The sequence below is a fragment of the Bufo bufo genome, chromosome 4 (genome assembly GCF_905171765.1).
Source record: "Bufo bufo chromosome 4, aBufBuf1.1, whole genome shotgun sequence".
NCBI classification, from domain to species: Eukaryota; Metazoa; Chordata; class Amphibia; order Anura; family Bufonidae; genus Bufo; species Bufo bufo.
Window position 1 is genome coordinate 58,072,085 of NC_053392.1, and position 24,824 is coordinate 58,096,908.

At 48.5% G+C, this 24,824-nt stretch overlaps 1 protein-coding gene across 3 annotated transcripts in view; it reads right to left on the minus strand.

The window, feature by feature from the left end:
- Positions 1-24,523, minus strand: part of SUPT3H (SPT3 homolog, SAGA and STAGA complex component) — a 496,743-nt gene extending 472,220 nt beyond the window's left edge. For all 3 annotated transcript variants that reach the window (XM_040427286.1, XM_040427284.1, XM_040427285.1), the window contains exons 1-2: positions 24,415-24,523; positions 14,895-15,004 (exon numbers count right to left, since the gene is read on the minus strand). In XM_040427286.1, coding sequence (XP_040283220.1) covers positions 14,895-15,004 — 110 coding nt within the window. In that variant the 5' untranslated portion in view covers positions 24,415-24,523. The remainder of the gene's footprint in view (positions 1-14,894; positions 15,005-24,414) is intronic.
- Positions 24,524-24,824: the final 301 nt, after the last annotated feature.

Consider the following 24,824-nt stretch of genomic DNA (forward strand, 5'->3'; position numbering starts at 1 on the left):
ATGTCGGGTTGACCACCGTCATCTTGCATGGATCTTCTGTACAGAGATACCAACCACTACTGTCTCTGTCTAAATTGGGGCTCACAATTTAAATTCCACATGAACCTTATCTGTATGTTTTGCGAAGTATCTGAGCGCTCCGACCCAGGACCCTAGCACTTGCAGGGCAACAGTGCTGACCACTAAGCCACCATGTTCCCACGCGTTATTTCTACTGCATGGTCTTCAGACCATTGCAGACTTTATACATAGGAAGTGGCCAAAGTAATTTTAAATGCTGCTCTGGATGTGACTGGAGAGAATTCAAGTTTAAAAAAAATCTGTCTGGAAGACACATATTTGAAAATATACAACATGTGGGTTTTGATCTACAAAAGTTTAGCAGTGGTCTTGGTTTCTGACCAGTCTGGAGAACAAGGGACCAGGGTGCGGCGGCGGACATGTGCCCTAGTTTTCTTTGTGACAAACTGGTACTTGCTTTTTGTGGGGGTTTTTAACCCTATTTCTCAGTTTGGTGTCTCTTTACATTAATTTACCCCAAAACTGCTCCTATTTCTATACGCTGGGGCATGCCCAGATTTCACCAGGTTAAGGCTATATGCACACGACCGTATGTGTTTTGCGGTCCGCAAATTGCGGATCCGCAAAAAAAACGGATGACGTTCTGTATGGCATCCGTTTTTTTTTTTGCGGATCCGTTTTTTTTTTTGCTGATCCATTGTAATAATGCCTATCCTTGTTCGCAAACCAGAAAAAAATAGGACATGCACTATTTTTTTTGCGGAGCAACGGAACGGACATACTGATGCGGACAGCAAACGGTGTGCTGTCCGCGTTTTTTGCGGACCCATTGAAATGAATGGGTCCGCATCCTATCTGCAAAAAAAACGGATCGGACACGGAAACAAAATACGGTCGTGTGCATGAGGCCTAACTCAGACAGGATGATGAAATGTGGTGCAGGTCTGGCTCTATACCAGGGATGCTCAACCTGCGGCTCCCTCCAGTTGTTGCAAAACTACAACTCCCAGCATGCCCAATAGCTGTAGGCTGTTAAGGCATGCTGGGAGTTGTAGTTTTGCAACAGCTGGAGGGCCGCAGGCAGGTTGAGCATCCCTGCTCTGTACCAACTATTGGTCGGCTTACTTTGAGACAGAATTTTACAGCGGGATCGTAGTGTCATTTTTATGTAAAATGTCCCATTTTAGGCTCTGCCTTCTTCCTGTTAAGCACCACTTCTTTTCTGACTAGTCAAAAAAATTTCATTGCTCTCCAAAACTGCGGCAATTTAATCCAAGCATTAGCAAGTCTGGGCCGACGAGTTCCAAGGATCTGCTGGGAGATGTCGTAATGGCCCTGTGCCCCCATAATAACGCCTCCTAGAAGTCTATACGTGGCTTATGTGGCGTGACACATTGCAGAAGGGGCAATAATACTCAGTAACACTCTCCCAGGCCTTACACAGAATACATCAACCTCGCGTCAAGCCAAACCCCGAGCTACTGGCAAACACACAGCAGTTTTACTAACTCTGCAAAGGTAAAAGTCTCAGTCGCAGGGTTTGACGATGTGTTAAGAGTGAATTATGACCCATCTTCAATCCAAAAACCATATCCCCCATGGCCCGGCCATAAACATCTTGAAAAGAAAACCACCTGTGTGCGCTCGACTCGGCCCCGCTGGAAACAGGTGGAAGAGATTGTAAATGATTTCACCCCAGCGGGCCTATCGGCGTTTGTATGAATCATGCCCTAATAGTTTTCTGTATTATAGAATTTCCTCTTTGCATTAACAAGAGGAGATCCGAGCGTGTTATCCCTTAAGCACAGGATAGCAGTTACAAACATTTATTTGCCGAGACTGAGGAAGCACTGCTTACGGCTTAACTCCTTCACTGCTGCTGGACAGGGAAATACTGGGTTGGGGAAACAGTAGAAAGGTGGTTTGTGGTCTCCTAAAAGGTTGTGTGTTGGGTTTTGTTGCTGGATGCAAATCAAAATTATAAAAATAAAAAATAAAAATAAAAAATATTTAAAAAAAATTGTACTTTTCAAGAGCATGTACTGGAGGGAAAAAATGAGCAGAATATGGCAAATAGAGGGTGAGAAAGTTCCGTAAAAAACAAGCTGAATACAGGGTGCCACGGTGGTGGGACCCAACGTGTCCAGCGGCTATCTACTGGAGAGGCTGGCTCTTTCGCACGAGCGTCTCCCTTGCGGGAATCACGCTCTGTGTGAGAGAGGGATCGTGCGTTCTGGACTTAGGAAGCGAACTTCATTATCATGATTGATAATGCCTTTCTGTAACAGAATCATACTGACAGCTTTATGTCAGTAGGATTCCTTTACAGAAAGGTCACGCAAAAGACACACAGCATTATCAAGCATGATAATGCCGTGCGCTTCTGTAGTCCAGACCACATGATCCCTCTCTCACAAGGGGCATGCTCGTGTGAAAGAGCTCTAAGTGTTCAATTTTCCTGCACTGCCCCCAGAGGGAAAATTAAGCATTAGGGCTCATGCACACGACTGTATTTTATTTAGCGGTCTGCCAAAAATACAGATGACAGCGTCCGTGTGCATTCCGTATTTTGCGGAACGGAACAGCCGGCCGCTAATAGAACAGTCCTTGATCCGGTCAATAATAGGACATGTTCTATTTTGTTTGCAGAACGGACGTACGGACATACACAAATGGAATGCCCGCAGAGTAACTTCTGGTTTTTTTTGCGGACCCATCGAAATGAATGGTTCTGCATACTGTCCGCAAAAAAAAAACAGAACGGACACGGAAAGAAATTACGTTGGTGTGCATGAGCGCTAACACAGTGGCCATTAAAATAAATAAGCTTTCTATGGAACGCACCACTGCAGCGGGTCTATACCCCAAAGTCTCATCTAGATAACTCTTTTAAAAACATTCTTCCTGGGAATTTCTGGGTTCAGTGACCTTTAGGCCGCTTTCACACAGTCAGTGTTTGGTCAGTGATTTCCATCAGTGATTTTGAACCAAAACCAGGCACAGAACAGGACCAAATCTTTCCATTACAACTTATCACTGTGTAGCCTTCAGTCCTGGTTTTGGCTCACAATCACTGACCAAACACTGACTGTGTGAAAGCGGCCTCAGGCTACTTTCACACTAGCGTTTTTCCTGGATCCGGCAGGGTTCAGCAAAAGCGCTTCCGTTACTGATAATACAACCGTCTGCATCCGTTATGAACAGATCCGGTTGTATTATCTGTAACATAGCCAAGACGGATCCGTCATGAACTCCAGTGAAAGTCAATGGGGGACGTATCCATTTTTTATTGTGTCAGAGAAAACAGATCCGTCCCCGTTGACTTGCAATGTGGGTCATGACGGATCCGTCTTGCTCCGCGTCTCAGGACGGAAAGCAAACCGCAGCATGCTGCTCTCCGGTATGAGAACGGAACGGAATGCATTTTGGAGCACTCCGTTCTATTCGGTTACGTTTTGTCCCCCATTGACAATAAATGGGGACAAAACAGAGGAGTTTTTTTTCCGGTATTGAGACCCTATGACGGATCTCAATACCGGAAAATATTAACGCTAGTGTGAAAGTAGCCTTACACAGAGTCATACTAAATCTTTAAAAGGGGTTATCTGGACTGCAAAACCATTTTAATATTAGATCATGGGGGTCCAATTTTCGACACCCTAGCCAATCAATGAAGGGATGGCGCTGTTCTGACAAGCGCTACATCCAATTCATTACCTACCTTTAGTGCCACACTACTGGTAGTGGCGATGTCTGGCACTTTAATTCACTGCAGCTTGTCCTAATTTAAGCGAATGGAACTAAGCTGCAAAGGCCTTACAGAGACACAAAGTTGGGCCTGGTAACCAATGATGGAGACATGGCGCTTATCAAAGAGCCACAACACCACCAATCAGCTGATCTGTGAGTTACACAAAGTCAGACCCCCATCTGCAAGTTACACAAAGTCAGACCCCCATCTGCAAGTTACACAAAGTCAGACCCCCATCTGCAAGTTACACAAAGTCAGACCTCCATCTGCAATTTACACAAAGTCAGACCTCCATCTGCAAGTTACGCAAAGTCAGACCCCCATCTGCAAGTTACGCAAAGTCAGACCCCCATCTGCAAGTTACGCAAAGTCAGACCCCCATCTGCAAGTTACGCAAAGTCAGACCCCATCTGCAAGTTACAGAAAGTCAGCCCCCCACCTGCAAGTTACAGAAAGTCAGCCCCCCACCTGCAAGTTACAGAAAGTCAGCCCCCCACCAGCAAGTTACAGAAAGTCAGACCCCCATTTGGGCTGATAGTCTCATACTAAATACCCCTAGATAACCCCTTTAAAGCTTCAAAATGTTTAATGTGACTCCATAGGTTGTATTTAAAGAAGCACACCAGGAAAATATTTTTTCCCTGGAGGTGATACTTCATCAATGAGGTATGAATTTACAGAATCACCTGCAGTTCTCCTTTAATCGACTGTTAAAGAAGTTGGCTATCTGTATCATTTTGTAAAGGAGAGTGCGTTGGATGCAGGAGGGAGCTTAGACAGCGCATGCGCCAAACTCTTCATCGGGAAACTAAAGATGCCTAGCAGGAGTAGTCTGGGCATGTGTAGGACACTTCCTCCAGCGTCTGCGCAGTACAATGAAGGGGTGGATGAAGCAAGGCATCCACTACTGTATATGACAGCACAGGGCTTACATCTGGGGATGCGTCCACACAGAAATTAGAAAAAAACAGGCATCAGGAAAACAATTGAAACCTTTAATGACATACAGTAAGGACACATAAAATGTAAAAAAAAAGTGGCCTACCCCTTTAATTCTGATGTATTACATTTGTGGTAGTCTGCACATAGATGTGAAAAGCAGCAACCACTATAAATCTTTAGCCAGACATGACTAGTAGATGCTGATTCACGGCTACCGCTGCCAGGACTTTACATAGAGAAATAAGCTTTTGTCTGAAGGGGTCCAAATAGATTGAAAAATATGAAAGGTTTTTATATAACCGAATGAGTCATGAAAGGCTTCACAGTGCTACAAATAAAGGAAAATAATAATGTACACATCATCCTTTCTACAGACGTTAAATACCGTATTCGCTAAGAGGTCGTTAGAAATGCTCTGTTAGGAGGTTAGGGCTCATTTTAACATGACACTAACTGGAATATAAAAGATGTAACTGCAACCACGATGGAAAATGCAAACTACCGGTAAACGAAATGCAATAACTAAAAAAAATCTTTCACGTCTCTGTGAATAGATCATGGGCACAGCAGCACAAACCTCCCCAAACTGCTTTTGATTGAGATTTTTTTCTACAATATATATATATTTTATAAAGTTTGTGTGCCTATAAGAAATCATAGATATCTTTCATACCCGTCGCGTCATGTTGTGCTTTTTGCTGCGATTTTCCAAAGCAGTTGACTGCCCAAGGGGATTTCTAAACAGGTTCCCTCCATCATTACCCAATTTACTAAGGACAGTTCACTTTAGCCTTACAGCACAGCCATGCTTCCCCCTTAGCCATAGATCCTGGTTCTACCCTTTCCCCTAAGGGCTCATGTAAACGACCATAGCCTGTTTTGCGGGTACCGGCATTTTGCGGAAAAAACTGTCCGGCCCATAATAGAACAGTCCGTAATGTGGACAAGAATAGGACTTCGCATTTCCGGAGCCGATAGAAATGAATGGGTCCGCAAATATTTTGCTGAACGAAATTGAGGAGGTGTGAATGGGGCCTATACCAATATTCTGGGCATTTTCATTTTTGAATAAAAATATTAATTATGTTAATTAATTATAGGAGAATTTTGTTTTATTTTTTTAATAATTTGGACTTTTTGGACATGGCAATATGTTTATTTATTTATTGTTTATATATTTTATATGTAAAATTGGGAAAGGGGGTGATTTATACTTAATATTTTGGGGTTTTTGTAAACTTTTTTTTTAACTTTTTATTTAATAACTATTTCCCCCCCTTAGGGGCTAGAACCTGGAATTGTCTATTCAGCCTGATAGAGCTCTATTAGGGTGAATAGGACCTCACACTCTCCCTGCTGTCCTGTGCATTGTACACACAGCAGCAGGGAGCTTACCATGGCAGCCAGGGCTTTAGTAGCGTCCTGGCTGCCATGGTAACCGATCGGAGCCCGCGATTACACTGCTGGGGCTCCGATCAGAAGCTGCCACTGCCACCAATGAAGAGGAGGGCACCCTGTGGCCACTGCCACTAATGACTTTAATACTGGGGAGATTTGGGGGGGGGGGGGGGCGCTGCGCCACCAATGATTTTAATACTAGGGGGTGGAGTGGCGCATTGCGCCACCAATGTTTTTAATACTGGGGAGGGCGCACTGCGCCACCAATGATAATTAACGTTTAATACAGGAGTCGGGTGTGTCGGCGCAGAATCACATAGCCGTCACCCTGCCTCTGACAGGGAGCTCTGATCAGCGGCAGCAGTTAACCCCTCAGGTGCGGCACCTGAGGGGTTAAGTGCCGCTGATCGCAGTTTCCTGTCATATAGGCTGGGCACCGCGTCCTGTATTTGTACTAGACGTTAATTATCATTGGTGGCGCCCGCCCCTCCTCTTCCCGTCTCTACTCATTGGCAGCGCGGCGCAGGGGGGAGGGAGAGAGTGACTCCTTCTCCCCTGTGCTGCTGAGGGAACATGAGCGCACTGACAGCAGCGCGCTCATGTTCTGGACGCATTATCAGCAAGGTTAGATGCCGATACTGCTAACTTTAAAAATCATGAATATCGGCCAATAATATCGGTAACTCCAATAATCAGTCGATCCCTAGTGCTGACCGCATCTTCCGCGGCCCAAGTGAAGTGAATGGGTCTGCATCTGATCCGCAAAAAAACGCGGATCGGATGCAGAGAAAAAATACGTTAGTGTGCATGAGCCCCAACAGTCACAACAGGCCATAATCTTTTGCCAGTAATCAAAGCACGGCCCTCTATTAATCCAGTAGTTACAACAGCCCAGTCTTCCCCACTGTATGGTGTGGGACTTGCCTTCCCCCCCTTATTCACAGCATAGCCCTACTCCTCAGGAACGTGCCCCTTCCTTACAGAAATTTCAGGTCTGCAGCTTATCCCCTAGACTTGTGTAGAGCAGGAGGAGCACACAGTGACTACCATTACCAGACTGTGTTCCTGGCAGTCTACCCATCAGGTATGGTTGTGACCACCACTCCCAGGAGTAATCCCATGACTGAAAAACAAAAATCAGATATCATACAGTACATGACAATCTCTTTCTAACAAAGCTAGAACCAGCCCTGTACCTCACATGGATCCAGAGATCTCCACATTCCTTGCAACAATTGCTCTGCTAGATTCTCTATAGGCTGGCAGCTCAGGGGGCGTGCCCTGTCTACTGCAGCTTTTTCCCTATCACAGCTCAGGGGGAATGTCCTGTCTACTGCAGCTTTTTCCCTATCACAGCTCAGGGGGCTTGTTCTGTCTACTGCAGCTTTTTCCCTATCACAGCTCAGGGGGAATGTCCTGTCTACTGCAGCTTTTTCCCTATCACAGCTCAGGGGGCGTGCCCTGTCTACTGCAGCTTTTTCCCTATCACAGCTCAGGGGGCCTGTCCTGTCTACTGCAGCTTTTTCCCTATCACAGCTCAGGGGGCTTGTCCTGTCTACTGCAGCTTTTTCCCTATCACAGCTCAGGGGGAATGTCCTGTCTACTGCAGCTTTTTCCCTATCACAGCTCAGGGGGCGTGCCCTGTCTACTGCAGATTTTTCCCTATCACAGCTCAGGGGGAATGTCCTGTCTACTGCAGCTTTTTCCCTATCACAGCTCAGGGGGCTTGTCCTGTCTACTGCAGCTTTTTCCCTATCACAGCTCAGGGGGCTTGTCCTGTCTACTGCAGCTTTTTCCCTATCACAGCTCAGTGGGCCTGTCCTGTCTACTGCAGCTTTTTCCCTATCACAGCTCAGGGGGAATGTCCTGTCTACTGCAGCTTTTTCCCTATCACAGCTCAGGGGGCCTGTCCTGTCTACTGCAGCTTTTTCCCTATCACAGCTCAGGGGGCATGTCCTGTCTACTGCAGCTTTTTCCCTATCACAGCTCAGGGGGCTTGTCCTGTCTACTGCAGCTTTTTCCCTATCACAGCTCAGGGGGCTTGTCCTGTCTACTGCAGCTTTTTCCCTATCACAGCTCAGGGGGCCTGTCCCGTCTACTGCAGCTTTTTCCCTATCACAGCTCAGGGGGCTTGTCCTGTCTACTGCAGCTTTTTCCCTATGACAGCTCAGGGGGCCGTCTCCTTTCTGCTGCAGCTCTCTCCCTAACTGTGCCTTAGCTACGGCTGGTAGCAGTTGATGGATAGAACTGAGCAGGTGCGACCACCTCAGTAGTAGGACGTGCACGTTACATATTACAGCACCAGGGGGCATTATTAAATTAAATAAAGAAAATATCGCACAATTGGAGCAGGAAGTAAGTTACAAACGAGCTTTTTTTCTGCTGAATTATATAAAAATAACATTTAGGAAGGTAAAATAGATTTGAGCAAGGACATCCATAGAAACTTGCATACCTTTTTTTGGGTTTTTTTTATGCAGGGGTAAAGCTCTTCTAACAATTCCCTAATATATAAACCAGGTTTAATGTCTCTATACACTACTTGAGTCACATTACGGGAGGGGAGAGTCCTGGCTACACAAGTTTTGTAAACTGCTTCAAATAGTGACTAGGAACCTGACTGTAAATACCGTAGGACATTTCCAGGACCCGACCTCACAGAATCTGGTCCACCCAACACCAAACAGATCGCATTTGTACATTCTGTATCATTATGACAAATTCCTAATGTTTAGCAAGTTCCCTACAAAATCCAGGACAGTGGGCAGCAGGATGGGCGGTCATGTATCTCCCTCAGGCTTAAGGGGCCGTCGTGTACAAGACCTGAGAGAGACAGGACGGTCTATTCCTTCCAGACATGAGTAATGAGACGCGCTATCCTCAGATGACATTCTCTACGTTATTCAGAGCAGTCACGGCCGCAGTGATAATTACGCAGGATGCATTGCAACACGACGTCTGCTCAGCTGTAGAACGTGAGGTCGCTCCCACACCGGAGACATGTCAGACCCTCACACCGGTGCGGCTGTGCCCTCCATAAAAAGCCATTTCCAACTATTTCATTATTGGTCGATTGTGTCCATTCAAGACCAAGATATAGTGAGGTTTCGTTCAAAATACATGAATTAAAGGGATCATCTGGTTTGGGGGGAAATTTTTTTTTAAAATGCCCTGTTACAGAAAGTAGACCTCTGTACCAACCTCGACTAGAAAACGGCTACAAAGAGTGTCTCATGCTATGGACGACCCGCATCTGGGCATGTACGGTACATGGACAATCCATTGCGATGGTTTATTTGCCCTGTAGGGGAGCTGTAGGCAAACTGAATAGCTGGGCCGGTCCCCTCTACAGTTCACCGCTGATCGCTGGAGATCCCAGCAGCAGGACACGCTGCCACCAGCTTACCGTTAGGACACCATTCACAATGCCAAAGCAAGCGTCTTTTGGTAAAGGGGCCGTCATGCTAATATTCCTGATAATAAAAACTCCAAATAAGGTTTTTGTTTTTTTTACTGCCCGGTGCTTTAAGAAGTTTAATGTGGTCAATATTGATGACAAATTCCCTTTAAAAATATAGGTATTAAGACACAAAGTCAATATTTTTGGGCAAAGTGACAGGCTGTGAGCTTTCTTGGCTTCTGTAAGCAGTATATAGAAGTGTAATTGATCCTTTTTGTATACGGGGATCACGGTTGCTTTATGTCAGTCTGCTGTCTAAAAACTAACAAAAATAAAAGTAGTTGCAAAATACTGACCTTATACATCTGGTGCCGTCCCTGCCTCACTAATCTCCCAATTCCACTGTCCACCCCTCTCCGTCCAAAATTCCGGAACACTTGCCGGAATGCCGCCATTTTTTTCCCCATTGACATGCATTAATGCCGAGTGTTCCAGCAAAACGGATCTGGCATTGCGGTCTGCGCATGCTCAGACCACAAAAAAATGTGAAAAAATAAATGCCGGATCCGTTTTTTTTTCCGGGTGACAGCGGAGAGAGACGGATCCGGCATCTCAATGCATTTGTCAGACGGATCAGGATCCTGATCCGTCTGACAAATGCCGTCAGTTTGCATGCGTTTGACGGATCCGGCAGGCAGTTCCGGCGACGGAATTCCTCTGCCGCAAGTGTGAAAGTAGCCTAAGCCTTTCAGGGGAATAAGACAAAGCTACTGGTCTGCAGGGGTTTTGTACAGCCCAAACGATATCTGTATCAGTCGGTACAAGTCACTCGTAATAAAACCATCTACAATGAAAGTTCTTTACGTAACACTACAGAAACGTGCCCCGTGCCACCTCTAGGTGACAGTACTTTTTTCAATCCATCTTCTGTGAAGTCAGTGTCAGTCGATCTAGTAACAATGCGTCTCACCATGTCTTGCCCGGGCATCATGCATGTGGCAGAAGCTGCATTTCTATAGAGCATTCCAAATTCCGAGCAGGAGGCTGGAGAGACACTGATCCAGGAAATGCACAGGACAGGCTGCAGCAGTATGCAATACCAATTCTACCCCCCCCCCCCCCCCCCACCCACTCAATGATATTACAATGTAGAACTCCTTGAACTTGACAACTATTAATAATATCCCAGGGCTTTTTCTTTTTCTTTTTTTTATACTCATTTCAAGATTTTATTTTAAGAAGAATGGGAGACGCAGCTGCCAAATACACACTTTAGTAGACATTTTCTAATGATCCGAACAAGAACATTTGTCCGGGCAGCTCGGCTCCTACTTTTTAAAACTAAAAAAGGAAGGAAGGTCACTTTACAGGTTCCCAACAATCATGCCCATCCCTAGACAAGGGTTAATGACCCTTCTGAAGACGCCTCCAGCAGCCCAACCATCTGAGGAAGCGAAGTCCTCCCTGACTTTAAGTAGAGGATGAAGACCCTCCAGACATCTTCTATGCGTCAGCGAGTACAGCAGGAGAACTCCTGGGGGACACAGTCGTCTATGGAAGATCTGTGATATTTATCCAGCCTGAAAAACTGTAAACTCAGGAAATACCAAAGAATAAATGACGTTCGGAAACTTCTAGGTTTTCATGTTAATAAATCGAGACCCTGGGATAGCACGTTGTCAGATAATAGAGGGCATCTATATCCTGCCATAGCAACGTTATACTAGACATATAGGGGCATTGGATCCTGTTCTCTGTAGTATACCGATGGGGTTCTGGGGCTGAATTTATAATGTGAGACAATGAATAAGTCCGCTACCCTCATCAGTATTACACACCTTTGGAAAATCCACATTTATTTCTCATCCAGCAGCCGACCAATACAACATTATGCAGGTCGCTTAGCAATTATGTCAACCCTCGTCTAGGTGACTACTGCTGAGGAAACTCATATAGTGACATACTTAGTAACATAGAGGGTTCCTTACCTTACATGAAAATCTCCAAATACATCCAGGCCCCTCTTGGACTCTTTTATTGAACTCCCCATCACCACCTCCTCAGGCAGAGAGCTCCATAGTCTCACTGCTCTGACCGTAAAGAATCCATAGTCTCACTGCTCTTACCGTAAAGAATCCATAGTCTCACTGCTCTTATCGTAAAGAATCCATAGTCTCACTGCTCTTACCGCAAAGAATCCATAGTCTCACTGCTCTTACCGTAAAGAATCCATAGTCTCACTGCTCTGACCGTAAAGAATCCATAGTCTCACTGCTCTGACCGTAAAGAATCCATAGTCTCACTGCTCTGACCGTAAAGAATCCATAGTCTCACTGCTCTTATCGTAAAGAATCCATAGTCTCACTGCTCTTACCGCAAAGAATCCATAGTCTCACTGCTCTTACCGTAAAGAATCCATAGTCTCACTGCTCTTACCGTAAAGAATCCATAGTCTCACTGCTCTGACCGTAAAGAATCCATAGTCTCACTGCTCTGACCGTAAAGAATCCATAGTCTCACTGCTCTGACCGTAAAGAATCCATAGTCTCACTGCTCTGACCGTAAAGAATCCATAGTCTCACTGCTCTTACCGTAAAGAATCCATAGTCTCACTGCTCTTACCGTAAAGAATCCATAGTCTCACTGCTCTTACCGTAAAGAATCCATAGTCTCACTGCTCTTACCGTAAAGAATCCATAGTCTCACTGCTCTGACCGTAAAGAATCCATAGTCTCACTGCTCTTACCGTAAAGAATCCATAGTCTCACTGCTCTTACCGCAAAGAATCCATAGTCTCACTGCTCTTACCGCAAAGAATCCATAGTCTCACTGCTCTTACCGCAAAGAATCCATAGTCTCACTGCTCTTACCGTAAAGAATCCATAGTCTCACTGCTCTGACCGTAAAGAATCCATAGTTTCACTGCTCTGACCGTAAAGAATCCATAGTCTCACTGCTCTGACCGTAAAGAATCCATAGTCTCACTGCTCTGACCGTAAAGAATCCATAGTCTCACTGCTCTGACCGTAAAGAATCCATAGTCTCACTGCTCTTACCGTAAAGAATCCATAGTCTCACTGCTCTTACCGTAAAGAATCCATAGTCTCACTGCTCTTACCGTAAAGAATCCATAGTCTCACTGCTCTTACCGTAAAGAATCCATAGTCTCACTGCTCTGACCGTAAAGAATCCATAGTCTCACTGCTCTGACCGTAAAGAATCCATAGTCTCACTGCTCTGACCGTAAAGAATCCATAGTCTCACTGCTCTTACCGTAAAGAATCCATAGTCTCACTGCTCTTACCGTAAAGAATCCATAGTCTCACTGCTCTGACCGTAAAGAATCCATAGTCTCACTGCTCTGACCGTAAAGAATCCATAGTCTCACTGCTCAGACCGTAAAGAATCCATAGTCTCACTGCTCTGACCGTAAAGAATCCATAGTCTCACTGCTCTGACCGTAAAGAATCCATAGTCTCACTGCTCTGACCGTAAAGAATCCATAGTCTCACTGCTCTTACCGTAAAGAATCCATAGTCTCACTGCTCTTACCGTAAAGAATCCATAGTCTCACTGCTCTTACCGTAAAGAATACATAGTCTCACTGCTCTTACTGTAAATAATCCATAGTCTCACTGCTCTTACCATAAAGAATCCTCTTCTATGCTGCTGTAGAGACCCTCTTTCCTCCATACATAGAGGATGTCCCCTTGTAGGTGCTAATAGATGATGGGAGTTATCTCTGTACTGACCCCTGATATACACTATTGTTAGATCTCCCCTCAGACGTCTTTTTTTTTAAAACTAAATAACCCTGATTTTGATAATCTTTCATAATGTTGGTTGCAGTCGGGTCAGTGATTTTTAAGGTGGCAAAACTAAGGGGGGTAATTTATTAAACAGAAATACGCCTATATATAAAAACGCAATCTGCGACTTTTACCTTCTCACGCCAGGCCTAATAAAAGTGGGCGTGGACTGTTTTTAGGCATAGAAAATGGTCTAAAATTAGGACATCAAAGAAGCTTTTTTACATTTAGAAGTGACGCTGGATACGTCAAAGTTACGTGGAGGCCGGCTCCTCTACATAACTTTGGCGGATCCACCGCCAGCTATAGGGGATATTAAGACCGGCGTCTAAAATGCGGTCTTAGGGTATTTTCACACTTGCGTTATTCTTTTCCGGCATAGAGTTCCGTCACAGGGGCTCTATACCGGAAAATAACTGATCAGTTTTATCCCCATGCATTCTGGAGAGCAATCCGTTCAGGATGCATCAGGACGTCTTCAGTTCAGTCTTTTTGACTTTTCAGGACGGAGATAATACCGCAGCATGTTACGGTTTTATCTCCGTCCAAAATACCGAAACACTTGCCGGAATGCCGGCATTTTTTCCCATTGACATGCATTAATGCCGAGTGTTCCAGCAAAACGGATCCGGCATTGCGGTCTGCGCAGGCTCAGACCGCAAAAAAATAGAAAAAATAAGTAAATGCCGGATCCGTTTTTCTGGATGACACAGGAGAGACAGATCTGGCATTTCAATGCATTTGTCAGACAGATCAGGATCCGGCAGGCAGTTCCGGCGACAGAATTCCTCTGCCGCAAGTGTGAAAGTAGCCTAAATGAATGTGCCCCTAAGTTCTTGTCATGCACATTTGTGCCCCATTTGATACTTTCCATGACCTTATTTTGCTGACAAGCAGCTGTCTGACACTGGTTGCTACAGTTGACTCTACCGCCCACAGCAGATTATCTTTGCTGTACAATACACTGCCTCTCCAGGTTACACAGACTTGTTTAGGCCCCTATAACTTGGGGAGCAGAAAGTACAAGACGATAACGCCATGCTTTTACGATAAGGAGCAAGAACAAAGAATACTGTAATTGATAGGCGGTGGATGATATGTCCTTTCATCGCCACCACTGAAACTGGCAGGGTCCACCGACATTCACCTACTCACAGCCAGACGCCAGAAAGTGAGGAGGAGGCGGACCGTGGCTGATCTCCTGGACACCCAGATAAGACTTCTTGTGTATTTCTAAACTTCTCTTCGATAAGACACGACAGAATCAACGAATGTTGGAGATTTAGAGATTGTTCTTATTTTTTGTGAACCAGTTTACGATACATTTCTATCTGCCCTTAGATGAATGGTTTACATAGCGTTATGGACCCCTAGGCTGGTGCTTCCATCCTGGGGCCAATCGGATCACATTACATACAGCGGCATACACTTCCATATACAATTAATAGGGCGGGTGTCACAGACCTCATGGGCTATCTTTTGCAGCTCCTATGTGCCCGAGTCTGCACCCAACTACTGTTTTCTATGATATATCAGAACACACAGGAATACAGGCATCAAACAGGTGACTCACATCATGCTCTGAAGCTCAGGGACAAAACTGGTCAGCTTTCCTGCTCCTTTCCCAGACGATGTACTGGCTGAGGAGGACATGGCGGTTGTAGACGCACTGCCGAGGCTCATCTATCACAGAGAAAAAAGAAGAAGAATGGTTACAAAGTGATCTCTCTGGGTAGTAGAGAGTCCTGCTCTTCAGGCGTCAGCGTTCATTCTCCAGGGGCCTCTGAAATCGGATCGGTTGCTACACTTGTCTCTTGCAGTAGTTTAGAGAAATCTCCGCCATTAATTGGTAAGAATGGAACCTGCTGCAGATGAATGAATTTAACTGGAAAAACAGGACAGGCCCAAGTGTAAGCCCAAAGGGAAAAGACGAGCTGCAAAGCTGACAACCACTGCCGAATATTGTCACTTCTTGTCCCAGCACAATGGTAACGAGAGCTGCAGCTGTCCTGGGGCTAGAAGTAACCGGCTGCAGCTACCCTGACTTCAGACGTTATCCACAGCTCTGCCGGCTCTGAAAGTTTCCCGCTGCAGCTCTCCCCACTCTAGACGTTACCCACCAGCAGCTCTCCCAGCTCTTCAGGATTTCGCTGCAGCTCTCCTGGCTCTAAAGGATACCCGCTGCAGCTCTCCTGGCTCTATAGTATACCCGCTGCAGCTCTCCTGGCTCTATAGGATACCCGCTGCAGCTCTCCTGGCTCTATAGGATACCCACTGCAGCTCTCCTGGCTCTATAGGATACCCGCTGCAGCTCTCCTGGCTCTAAAGGATACCCGCTGCAGCTCTCCTGGCTCTAAAGGATACCCGCTGCAGCTATCCTGGCTCTATAGGATACCCGCTGCAGCTCTCCTGGCTCTATAGGATACCCGCTGCAGCTCTCCTGGCTCTATAGGATACCCGCTGCAGCTCTCCTGGCTCTAGAGGATACCCGCTGCAGCTCTCCTGGCTCTATAGGATACCCGCTGCAGCTCTCCTGGCTCTATAGGATACCCACTGCAGCTCTCCTGGCTCTAAAGGATACCCGCTGCTGCTCTCCTGGCTCTAGAGGATACCCGCTGCAGCTCTTCTAGCTCTAGATCAGGGATGGCCAACCTGCGGCTCTCCAGCTGTTGTAAAACTACAACTCCCACCATTCCCTGCTGTAAGCTCATAGCTGTAGGCTGTCTGGGCATGCTGGGAGTTGTAGTTTTGCAACAGCTGGAGAGCCTCAGGTTGGCCATCCCTGCTCTAGAGGATACCCGCTGCAGCTCTCCTGGCTCTAAAGGATACCAGCTGCAGCTCTTCTAGCTCTAGAGGATACCTGCTGCAGCTCTCCTGGCTCTAGAGGATACCCGCTGCAGCTCTTCTAGCTCTAGAGGATACCCGCTGCAGCTCTCCTGGCTCTAGAGGATACCCGCTGCAGCTCTTCTAGCTCTAGAGGATACCCGCTGCAGCTCTCCTGGCTCTAGAGGATACCTGCTGCAGCTCTTCTAGCTCTAGAGGATACCTGCTGCAGCTCTCCTGGCTCTAGAGGATACCCGCTGCAGCTCTTCTAGCTCTAGAGGATACCCGCTGCAGCTCTCCTGGCTCTAGAGGATACCTGCTGCAGCTCTTCTAGCTCTAGAGGATACCCGCTGCAGCTCTCCTGGCTCTAGGGGATACCCGCTGCAGCTCTTCTAGCTCTAGAGGATACCCGCTGCAGCTCTCCTGGCTCTAGAGGATACCCGCTGCAGCTCTCCTGGCTCTAGAGGATACCTGCTGCAGCTCTCCTGGCTCTAGAGGATACCTGCTGCAGCTCTTCTAGCTTTAGAGGATACCCGCTGCAGCTCTTCTAGCTCTAGAGGATACCCGCTGCAGCTCTCCTGGCTCTAGAGGATACCCGCTGCAGCTCTTCTAGCTCTAGAGGATACCCGCTGCAGCTCTCCTGGCTCTAGAGGATACCTGCTGCAGCTCTTCTAGCTCTAGAGGATACCCGCTGCTGCTCTCCTGGCTCTAGAGGATACCCGCTGCAGCTCTTCTAGCTCTAGATCAGGGATGGCCAACCTGCGGCTCTCCAGCTGTTGTAAAACTACAACTCCCACCATTCCCTGCTGTAAGCTCATAGCTGTAGGCTGTCTGGGCATGCTGGGAGTTGTAGTTTTGCAACAGCTGGAGAGCCTCAGGTTGGCCATCCCTGCTCTAGAGGATACCCGCTGCAGCTCTCCTGGCTCTAAAGGATACCAGCTGCAGCTCTTCTAGCTCTAGAGGATACCTGCTGCAGCTCTCCTGGCTCTAGAGGATACCCGCTGCAGCTCTTCTAGCTCTAGAGGATACCCGCTGCAGCTCTCCTGGCTCTAGAGGATACCCGCTGCAGCTCTTCTAGCTCTAGAGGATACCCGCTGCAGCTCTCCTGGCTCTAGAGGATACCTGCTGCAGCTCTTCTAGCTCTAGAGGATACCTGCTGCAGCTCTCCTGGCTCTAGAGGATACCCGCTGCAGCTCTTCTAGCTCTAGAGGATACCCGCTGCAGCTCTCCTGGCTCTAGAGGATACCTGCTGCAGCTCTTCTAGCTCTAGAGGATACCCGCTGCAGCTCTCCTGGCTCTAGGGGATACCCGCTGCAGCTCTTCTAGCTCTAGAGGATACCCGCTGCAGCTCTCCTGGCTCTAGAGGATACCCGCTGCAGCTCTCCTGGCTCTAGAGGATACCTGCTGCAGCTCTCCTGGCTCTAGAGGATACCTGCTGCAGCTCTTCTAGCTTTAGAGGATACCCGCTGCAGCTCTCCTGGCTCTAGAGGATACCCGCTGCAGCTCTTCTAGCTCTAGAGGATACCTGCTGCAGCTCTCCTGGCTCTAGAGGATACCCGCTGCAGCTCTCCTGGCTCTAAAGCAGGCATCTCAAACTCGCGGCCCTCCAGCTGTTGTAAAACTACAACTCCCACAATGCCCTGCTGTAGGATGATACCTGTAGGCTGTTCGGGCATGCTGGGAGTTGTAGTTTTGCAACAGCTGGAGGGCCGCGAGTTTGAGATGCCTGCTCTAAAGGATACCCACTGCAGCTCTCCAAAAAACACAGGTGGACTTATTCTGATACAGAAGAAAAATAAACACATTTATGTGTTAGGACCCTGTGGGCACCTCTGGGCACAGACCTGCTGCACACAGTAGCAGTATAATTTTATGAAGCATTACTACACCAAGCACACACATATATATGTAACTGCAGCTGCAGCAGTCATCTCCCAGTTTCCTATAGGCTGCAGGCACCTCCTCATCTCCCAGTTTCCTATAGGCTGCAGGCACCTCCTCATCTCCCAGTTTCCTATAGGCTGCAGGTACCTCCTCATCTCCCAGTTTCCTATAGGCTGCAGGTACCTCCTCATCTCCCAGTTTCCTATAGGCTGCAGGCACCTCCTCATCTCCCAGTTTCCTATAGGCTGCAGGTACCTCCTCATCTCCCAGTTTCCTATAGGCTGCAGGTACCTCCTCATCTCCCAGTTTCCTATAGGCAGCAGGTACCTCCTCATCTCCCAGTTTCCTATAGGCTGCAGGTACCTCCTCATCTCCCAGTTTCCTATAGGCTGCAGGCACCTCCTCATCTCCCAGTTTCCTATAGGCTGCAGGTACCTCCTCATCTCCCAGTTTCCTATAGGCAGCAGGTACCTCCTCATCTCCCAGTTTCCTATAGGCTGCAGGTACCTCCTCATCTCCCAGTTTCCTATAGGCAGCAGGTACCTCCTCATCTCCCAGTTTCCTATAGGCTGCAGGTACCTCCTCATCTCCCAGTTTCCTATAGGCAGCAGGCACCTCCTCATCTCCCAGTTTCCTATAGGCTGCAGGTACCTCCTCATCTCCCAGTTTCCTATAGGCTGCAGGTACCTCCTCATCTCCCAGTTTCCTATAGGCTGCAGGTACCTCCTCATCTCCCAGTTTCCTATAGGCAGCAGGTACCTCCTCATCTCCCAGTTTCCTATAGGCCGCAGGTACCTCCTCATCTCCCAGTTTCCTATAGGCTGCAGGTACCTCCTCATCTCCCAGTTTCCTATAGGCTGCAGGTACCTCATCTCCCAGTTTCCTATAGGCAGCAGGTACCTCCTCATCTCCCAGTTTCCTATAGGCTGCAGGCACCTCCTCATCTCCCAGTTTCCTATAGGCTGCAGGTACCTCCTCATCTCCCAGTTTCCTATAGGCAGCAGGTACCTCCTCATCTCCCAGTTTCCTATAGGCTGCAGGTACCTCCTCATCTCCCAGTTTCCTATAGGCTGCAGGTACCTCCACATCTCCCAGTTTCCTATAGGCTGCAGGTACCTCCTCATCTCCCAGTTTCCTATAGGCTGCAGGTACCTCCTCATCTCCCAGTTTCCTATAGGCTGCAGGCACCTCCTCATCTCCCAGTTTCCTATAGGCTGCAGGTACCTCCTCATCTCCCAGTTTCCTATAGGCTGCAGGTACCTCATCTCCCAGTTTCCTATAGGCTGCAGGTACCTCCTCATCTCCCAGTTTCCTATAGGCAGCAGGTACCTCCTCATCTCCCAGTTTCCTATAGGCAGGAGGTACCTCTTCATCTCCCAGTTTCCTATAGGCAGCAGGTACCTCCTCATCTCCCAGTTTCCTATAGGCAGCAGGTACCTCCTCATCTCCCAGTTTCCTATAGGCAGCAGGTACCTCCTCATCTCCCAGTTTCCTATAGACTGCAGGTACCTCCTCATCTCCCAGTTTCCTATAGGCTGCAGGTACCTCCTCATCTCCCAGTTTCCTATAGGCAGCAGGTACCTCCTCATCTCCCAGTTTCCTATAGGCAGCAGGTACCTCCTCATCTCCCAGTTTCCTATAGGCAGCAGGTACCTCCTCATCTCCCAGTTTCCTATAGGCAGCAGGTACCTCCTCATCTCCCAGTTTCCTATAGGCTGCAGGTACCTCCTCATCTCCCAGTTTCCTATAGGCAGCAGGTACCTCCTCATCTCCCAGTTTCCTATAGGCAGCAGGTACCTCCTCATCTCCCAGTTTCCTATAGGCTGCAGGCACCTCCTCATCTCCCAGTTTCCTATAGACTGCAGGCACCTCCTCATCTCCCAGTTTCCTATAGGCAGCAGGCACCTCCTCATCTCCCAGTTTCCTATAGACTGCAGGCACCTCCACATCTCCCAGTTTCCTATAGGCTGCAGGCACCTCCTCATCTCCCAGTTTCCTATAGACTGCAGGTACCTCCTCATCTCCCAGTTTCCTATAGGCTGCAGGCACCTCCTCATCTCCCAGTTTCCTATAGACTGCAGGCACCTCCACATCTCCCAGTTTCCTATAGGCAGCAGGTACCTCCTCATCTCCCAGTTTCCTATAGGCTGCAGGCACCTCCTCATCTCCCAGTTTCCTATAGACTGCAGGCACCTCCACATCTCCCAGTTTCCTATAGGCTGCAGGTACCTCCTCATCTCCCAGTTTCCTATAGACTGCAGGTACCTCCTCATCTCCCAGTTTCCTATAGGCTGCAGGCACCTCCTCATCTCCCAGTTTCCTATAGACTGCAGGCACCTCCACATCTCCCAGTTTCCTATAGGCAGCAGGTACCTCCTCATCTCCCAGTTTCCTATAGGCAGCAGGTACCTCCTCATCTCCCAGTTTCCTATAGGCTGCAGGTACCTCCTCATCTCCCAGTTTCCTATAGGCAGCAGGTACCTCCTCATCTCCCAGTTTCCTATAGGCAGCAGGTACCTCCTCATCTCCCAGTTTCCTATAGGCTGCAGGTACCTCCTCATCTCCCAGTTTCCTATAGGCAGCAGGTACCTCCTCATCTCCCAGTTTCCTATAGGCTGCAGGTACCTCCTCATCTCCCAGTTTCCTATAGACTGCAGGCACCTCCTCATCTCCCAGTTTCCTATAGGCAGCAGGCACCTCCACATCTCCCAGTTTCCTATAGGCAGCAGGCATCTCCTCATCTCCCAGTTTCCTATAGGCAGCAGGTACCTCCTCATCTCCCAGTTTCCTATAGGCAGCAGGTACCTCCTCATCTCCCAGTTTCCTATAGGCAGCAGGTACCTCCTCATCTCCCAGTTTCCTATAGGCTGCAGGTACCTCCTCATCTCCCAGTTTCCTATAGGCTGCAGGTACCTCCTCATCTCCCAGTTTCCTATAGGCTGCAGGCACCTCCTCATCTCCCAGTTTCCTATAGGCTGCAGGTACCTCCTCATCTCCCAGTTTCCTATAGGCAGCAGGTACCTCCTCATCTCCCAGTTTCCTATAGGCAGCAGGTACCTCCTCATCTCCCAGTTTCCTATAGGCAGCAGGTACCTCCTCATCTCCCAGTTTCCTATAGGCTGCAGGTACCTCCTCATCTCCCAGTTTCCTATAGGCTGCAGGTACCTCCTCATCTCCCAGTTTCCTATAGGCAGCAGGTACCTCCTCATCTCCCAGTTTCCTATAGGCTGCAGGCACCTCCTCATCTCCCAGTTTCCTATAGGCTGCAGGTACCTCCTCATCTCCCAGTTTCCTATAGGCTGCAGGTACCTCCTCATCTCCCAGTTTCCTATAGGCTGCAGGTACCTCCTCATCTCCCAGTTTCCTATAGGCAGCAGGTACCTCCTCATCTCCCAGTTTCCTATAGGCTGCAGGTACCTCCTCATCTCCCAGTTTCCTATAGGCTGCAGGTACCTCCTCATCTCCCAGTTTCCTATAGGCAGCAGGTACCTCCTCATCTCCCAGTTTCCTATAGGCTGCAGGCACCTCCTCATCTCCCAGTTTCCTATAGGCTGCAGGTACCTCCTCATCTCCCAGTTTCCTATAGGCAGCAGGTACCTCCTCATCTCCCAGTTTCCTATAGGCTGCAGGTACCTCCTCATCTCCCAGTTTCCTATAGGCAGCAGGTACCTCCTCATCTCCCAGTTTCCTATAGGCTGCAGGTACCTCCTCATCTCCCAGTTTCCTATAGGCTGCAGGCACCTCCACATCTCCCAGTTTCCTATAGGCTGCAGGTACCTCCTCATCTCCCAGTTTCCTATAGGCTGCAGGTACCTCCTCATCTCCCAGTTTCCTATAGGCTGCAGGCACCTCCTCATCTCCCAGTTTCCTATAGGCTGCAGGTACCTCCTCATCTCCCAGTTTCCTATAGGCTGCAGGTACCTCATCTCCCAGTTTCCTATAGGCTGCAGGTACCTCCTCATCTCCCAGTTTCCTATAGGCAGCAGGTACCTCCTCATCTCCCAGTTTCCTATAGGCAGGAGGTACCTCTTCATCTCCCAGTTTCCTATAGGCAGCAGGTACCTCCTCATCTCCCAGTTTCCTATAGGCAGCAGGTACCTCCTCATCTCCCAGTTTCCTATAGGCAGCAGGTACCTCCTCATCTCCCAGTTTCCTATAGACTGCAGGTACCTCCTCATCTCCCAGTTTCCTATAGGCTGCAGGTACCTCCTCATCTCCCAGTTTCCTATAGGCAGCAGGTACCTCCTCATCTCCCAGTTTCCTATAGGCAGCAGGTACCTCCTCATCTCCCAGTTTCCTATAGGCAGCAGGTACCTCCTCATCTCCCAGTTTCCTATAGGCAGCAGGTACCTCCTCATCTCCCAGTTTCCTATAGGCTGCAGGTACCTCCTCATCTCCCAGTTTCCTATAGGCAGCAGGTACCTCCTCATCTCCCAGTTTCCTATAGGCTGCAGGTACCTCCTCATCTCCCAGTTTCCTATAGACTGCAGGCACCTCCACATCTCCCAGTTTCCTATAGGCAGCAGGTACCTCCTCATCTCCCAGTTTCCTATAGGCAGCAGGTACCTCCTCATCTCCCAGTTTCCTATAGGCTGCAGGTACCTCCTCATCTCCCAGTTTCCTATAGGCAGCAGGTACCTCCTCATCTCCCAGTTTCCTATAGGCAGCAGGTACCTCCTCATCTCCCAGTTTCCTATAGGCTGCAGGTACCTCCTCATCTCCCAGTTTCCTATAGGCAGCAGGTACCTCCTCATCTCCCAGTTTCCTATAGGCAGCAGGTACCTCCTCATCTCCCAGTTTCCTATAGGCTGCAGGTACCTCCTCATCTCCCAGTTTCCTATAGACTGCAGGCACCTCCTCATCTCCCAGTTTCCTATAGGCAGCAGGCACCTCCACATCTCCCAGTTTCCTATAGGCAGCAGGCATCTCCTCATCTCCCAGTTTCCTATAGGCAGCAGGTACCTCCTCATCTCCCAGTTTCCTATAGGCAGCAGGTACCTCCTCATCTCCCAGTTTCCTATAGGCTGCAGGTACCTCCTCATCTCCCAGTTTCCTATAGGCTGCAGGTACCTCCTCATCTCCCAGTTTCCTATAGGCTGCAGGCACCTCCTCATCTCCCAGTTTCCTATAGGCTGCAGGTACCTCCTCATCTCCCAGTTTCCTATAGGCAGCAGGTACCTCCTCATCTCCCAGTTTCCTATAGGCTGCAGGTACCTCCTCATCTCCCAGTTTCCTATAGGCAGCAGGTACCTCCTCATCTCCCAGTTTCCTATAGGCTGCAGGTACCTCCTCATCTCCCAGTTTCCTATAGGCAGCAGGTACCTCCTCATCTCCCAGTTTCCTATAGGCAGCAGGTACCTCCTCATCTCCCAGTTTCCTATAGGCAGCAGGTACCTCCTCATCTCCCAGTTTCCTATAGGCTGCAGGTACCTCCTCATCTCCCAGTTTCCTATAGGCAGCAGGTACCTCCTCATCTCCCAGTTTCCTATAGGCTGCAGGTACCTCCTCATCTCCCAGTTTCCTATAGGCTGCAGGTACCTCCTCATCTCCCAGTTTCCTATAGGCAGCAGGTACCTCCTCATCTCCCAGTTTCCTATAGGCAGCAGGTACCTCCTCATCTCCCAGTTTCCTATAGGCTGCAGGTACCTCCTCATCTCCCAGTTTCCTATAGGCTGCAGGCACCTCCTCATCTCCCAGTTTCCTATAGGCTGCAGGTACCTCCTCATCTCCCAGTTTCCTATAGGCAGCAGGTACCTCCTCATCTCCCAGTTTCCTATAGGCTGCAGGTACCTCCTCATCTCCCAGTTTCCTATAGGCTGCAGGTACCTCCTCATCTCCCAGTTTCCTATAGGCAGCAGGTACCTCCTCATCTCCCAGTTTCCTATAGGCAGCAGGTACCTCCTCATCTCCCAGTTTCCTATAGGCTGCAGGTACCTCCTCATCTCCCAGTTTCCTATAGGCTGCAGGCACCTCCTCATCTCCCAGTTTCCTATAGGCTGCAGGTACCTCCTCATCTCCCAGTTTCCTATAGGCTGCAGGTACCTCCTCATCTCCCAGTTTCCTATAGGCTGCAGGTACCTCCTCATCTCCCAGTTTCCTATAGGCAGCAGGTACCTCCTCATCTCCCAGTTTCCTATAGGCTGCAGGTACCTCCTCATCTCCCAGTTTCCTATAGGCTGCAGGTACCTCCTCATCTCCCAGTTTCCTATAGGCAGCAGGTACCTCCTCATCTCCCAGTTTCCTATAGGCTGCAGGTAGAATGAGCACTGCAGCTCTGCTACATCTCACTGCCATAGTGCACAGAAGTTTATTAGGCAGTCTGCGGGTCACACGCCCTCACTGTGGAGACACGAGGATGCACACAGCTCCGCTCGGCAGTCACTTACCGCCTCTATTTAGTCCCCTTATTAGTCACCGGCTGTGCAGATCTATCTACTGTTCTCAGCAAACTGCCCCTATAGACAGCAAGCTGCCCTCAACAAACATGGCGGGGAGTCACTGCTCCCTAGCTAAGCATGGCCGCCGGGAACCAATCAGCGTCGCGATACGGTTTAACTTCCTGCTTAGTTACGGTGGGCGGGGAGGATCAAACATCTGCGTTTCACACCAGTTGATTCGCCGCTTAGGACTCGGCGATCTGTATGGAGCAGCTGGACGGAGAGATTCCGTGTATTATACCTCATCCTCTTATTTATTACAGTGCGGCGGACGTTTGTATTATTACAGTTAGAAGCGGTCAGATATTCTTTGTATTCAGATTTGCCTTTTGTGTTCTGAAATGATCCCCGTGATCTAA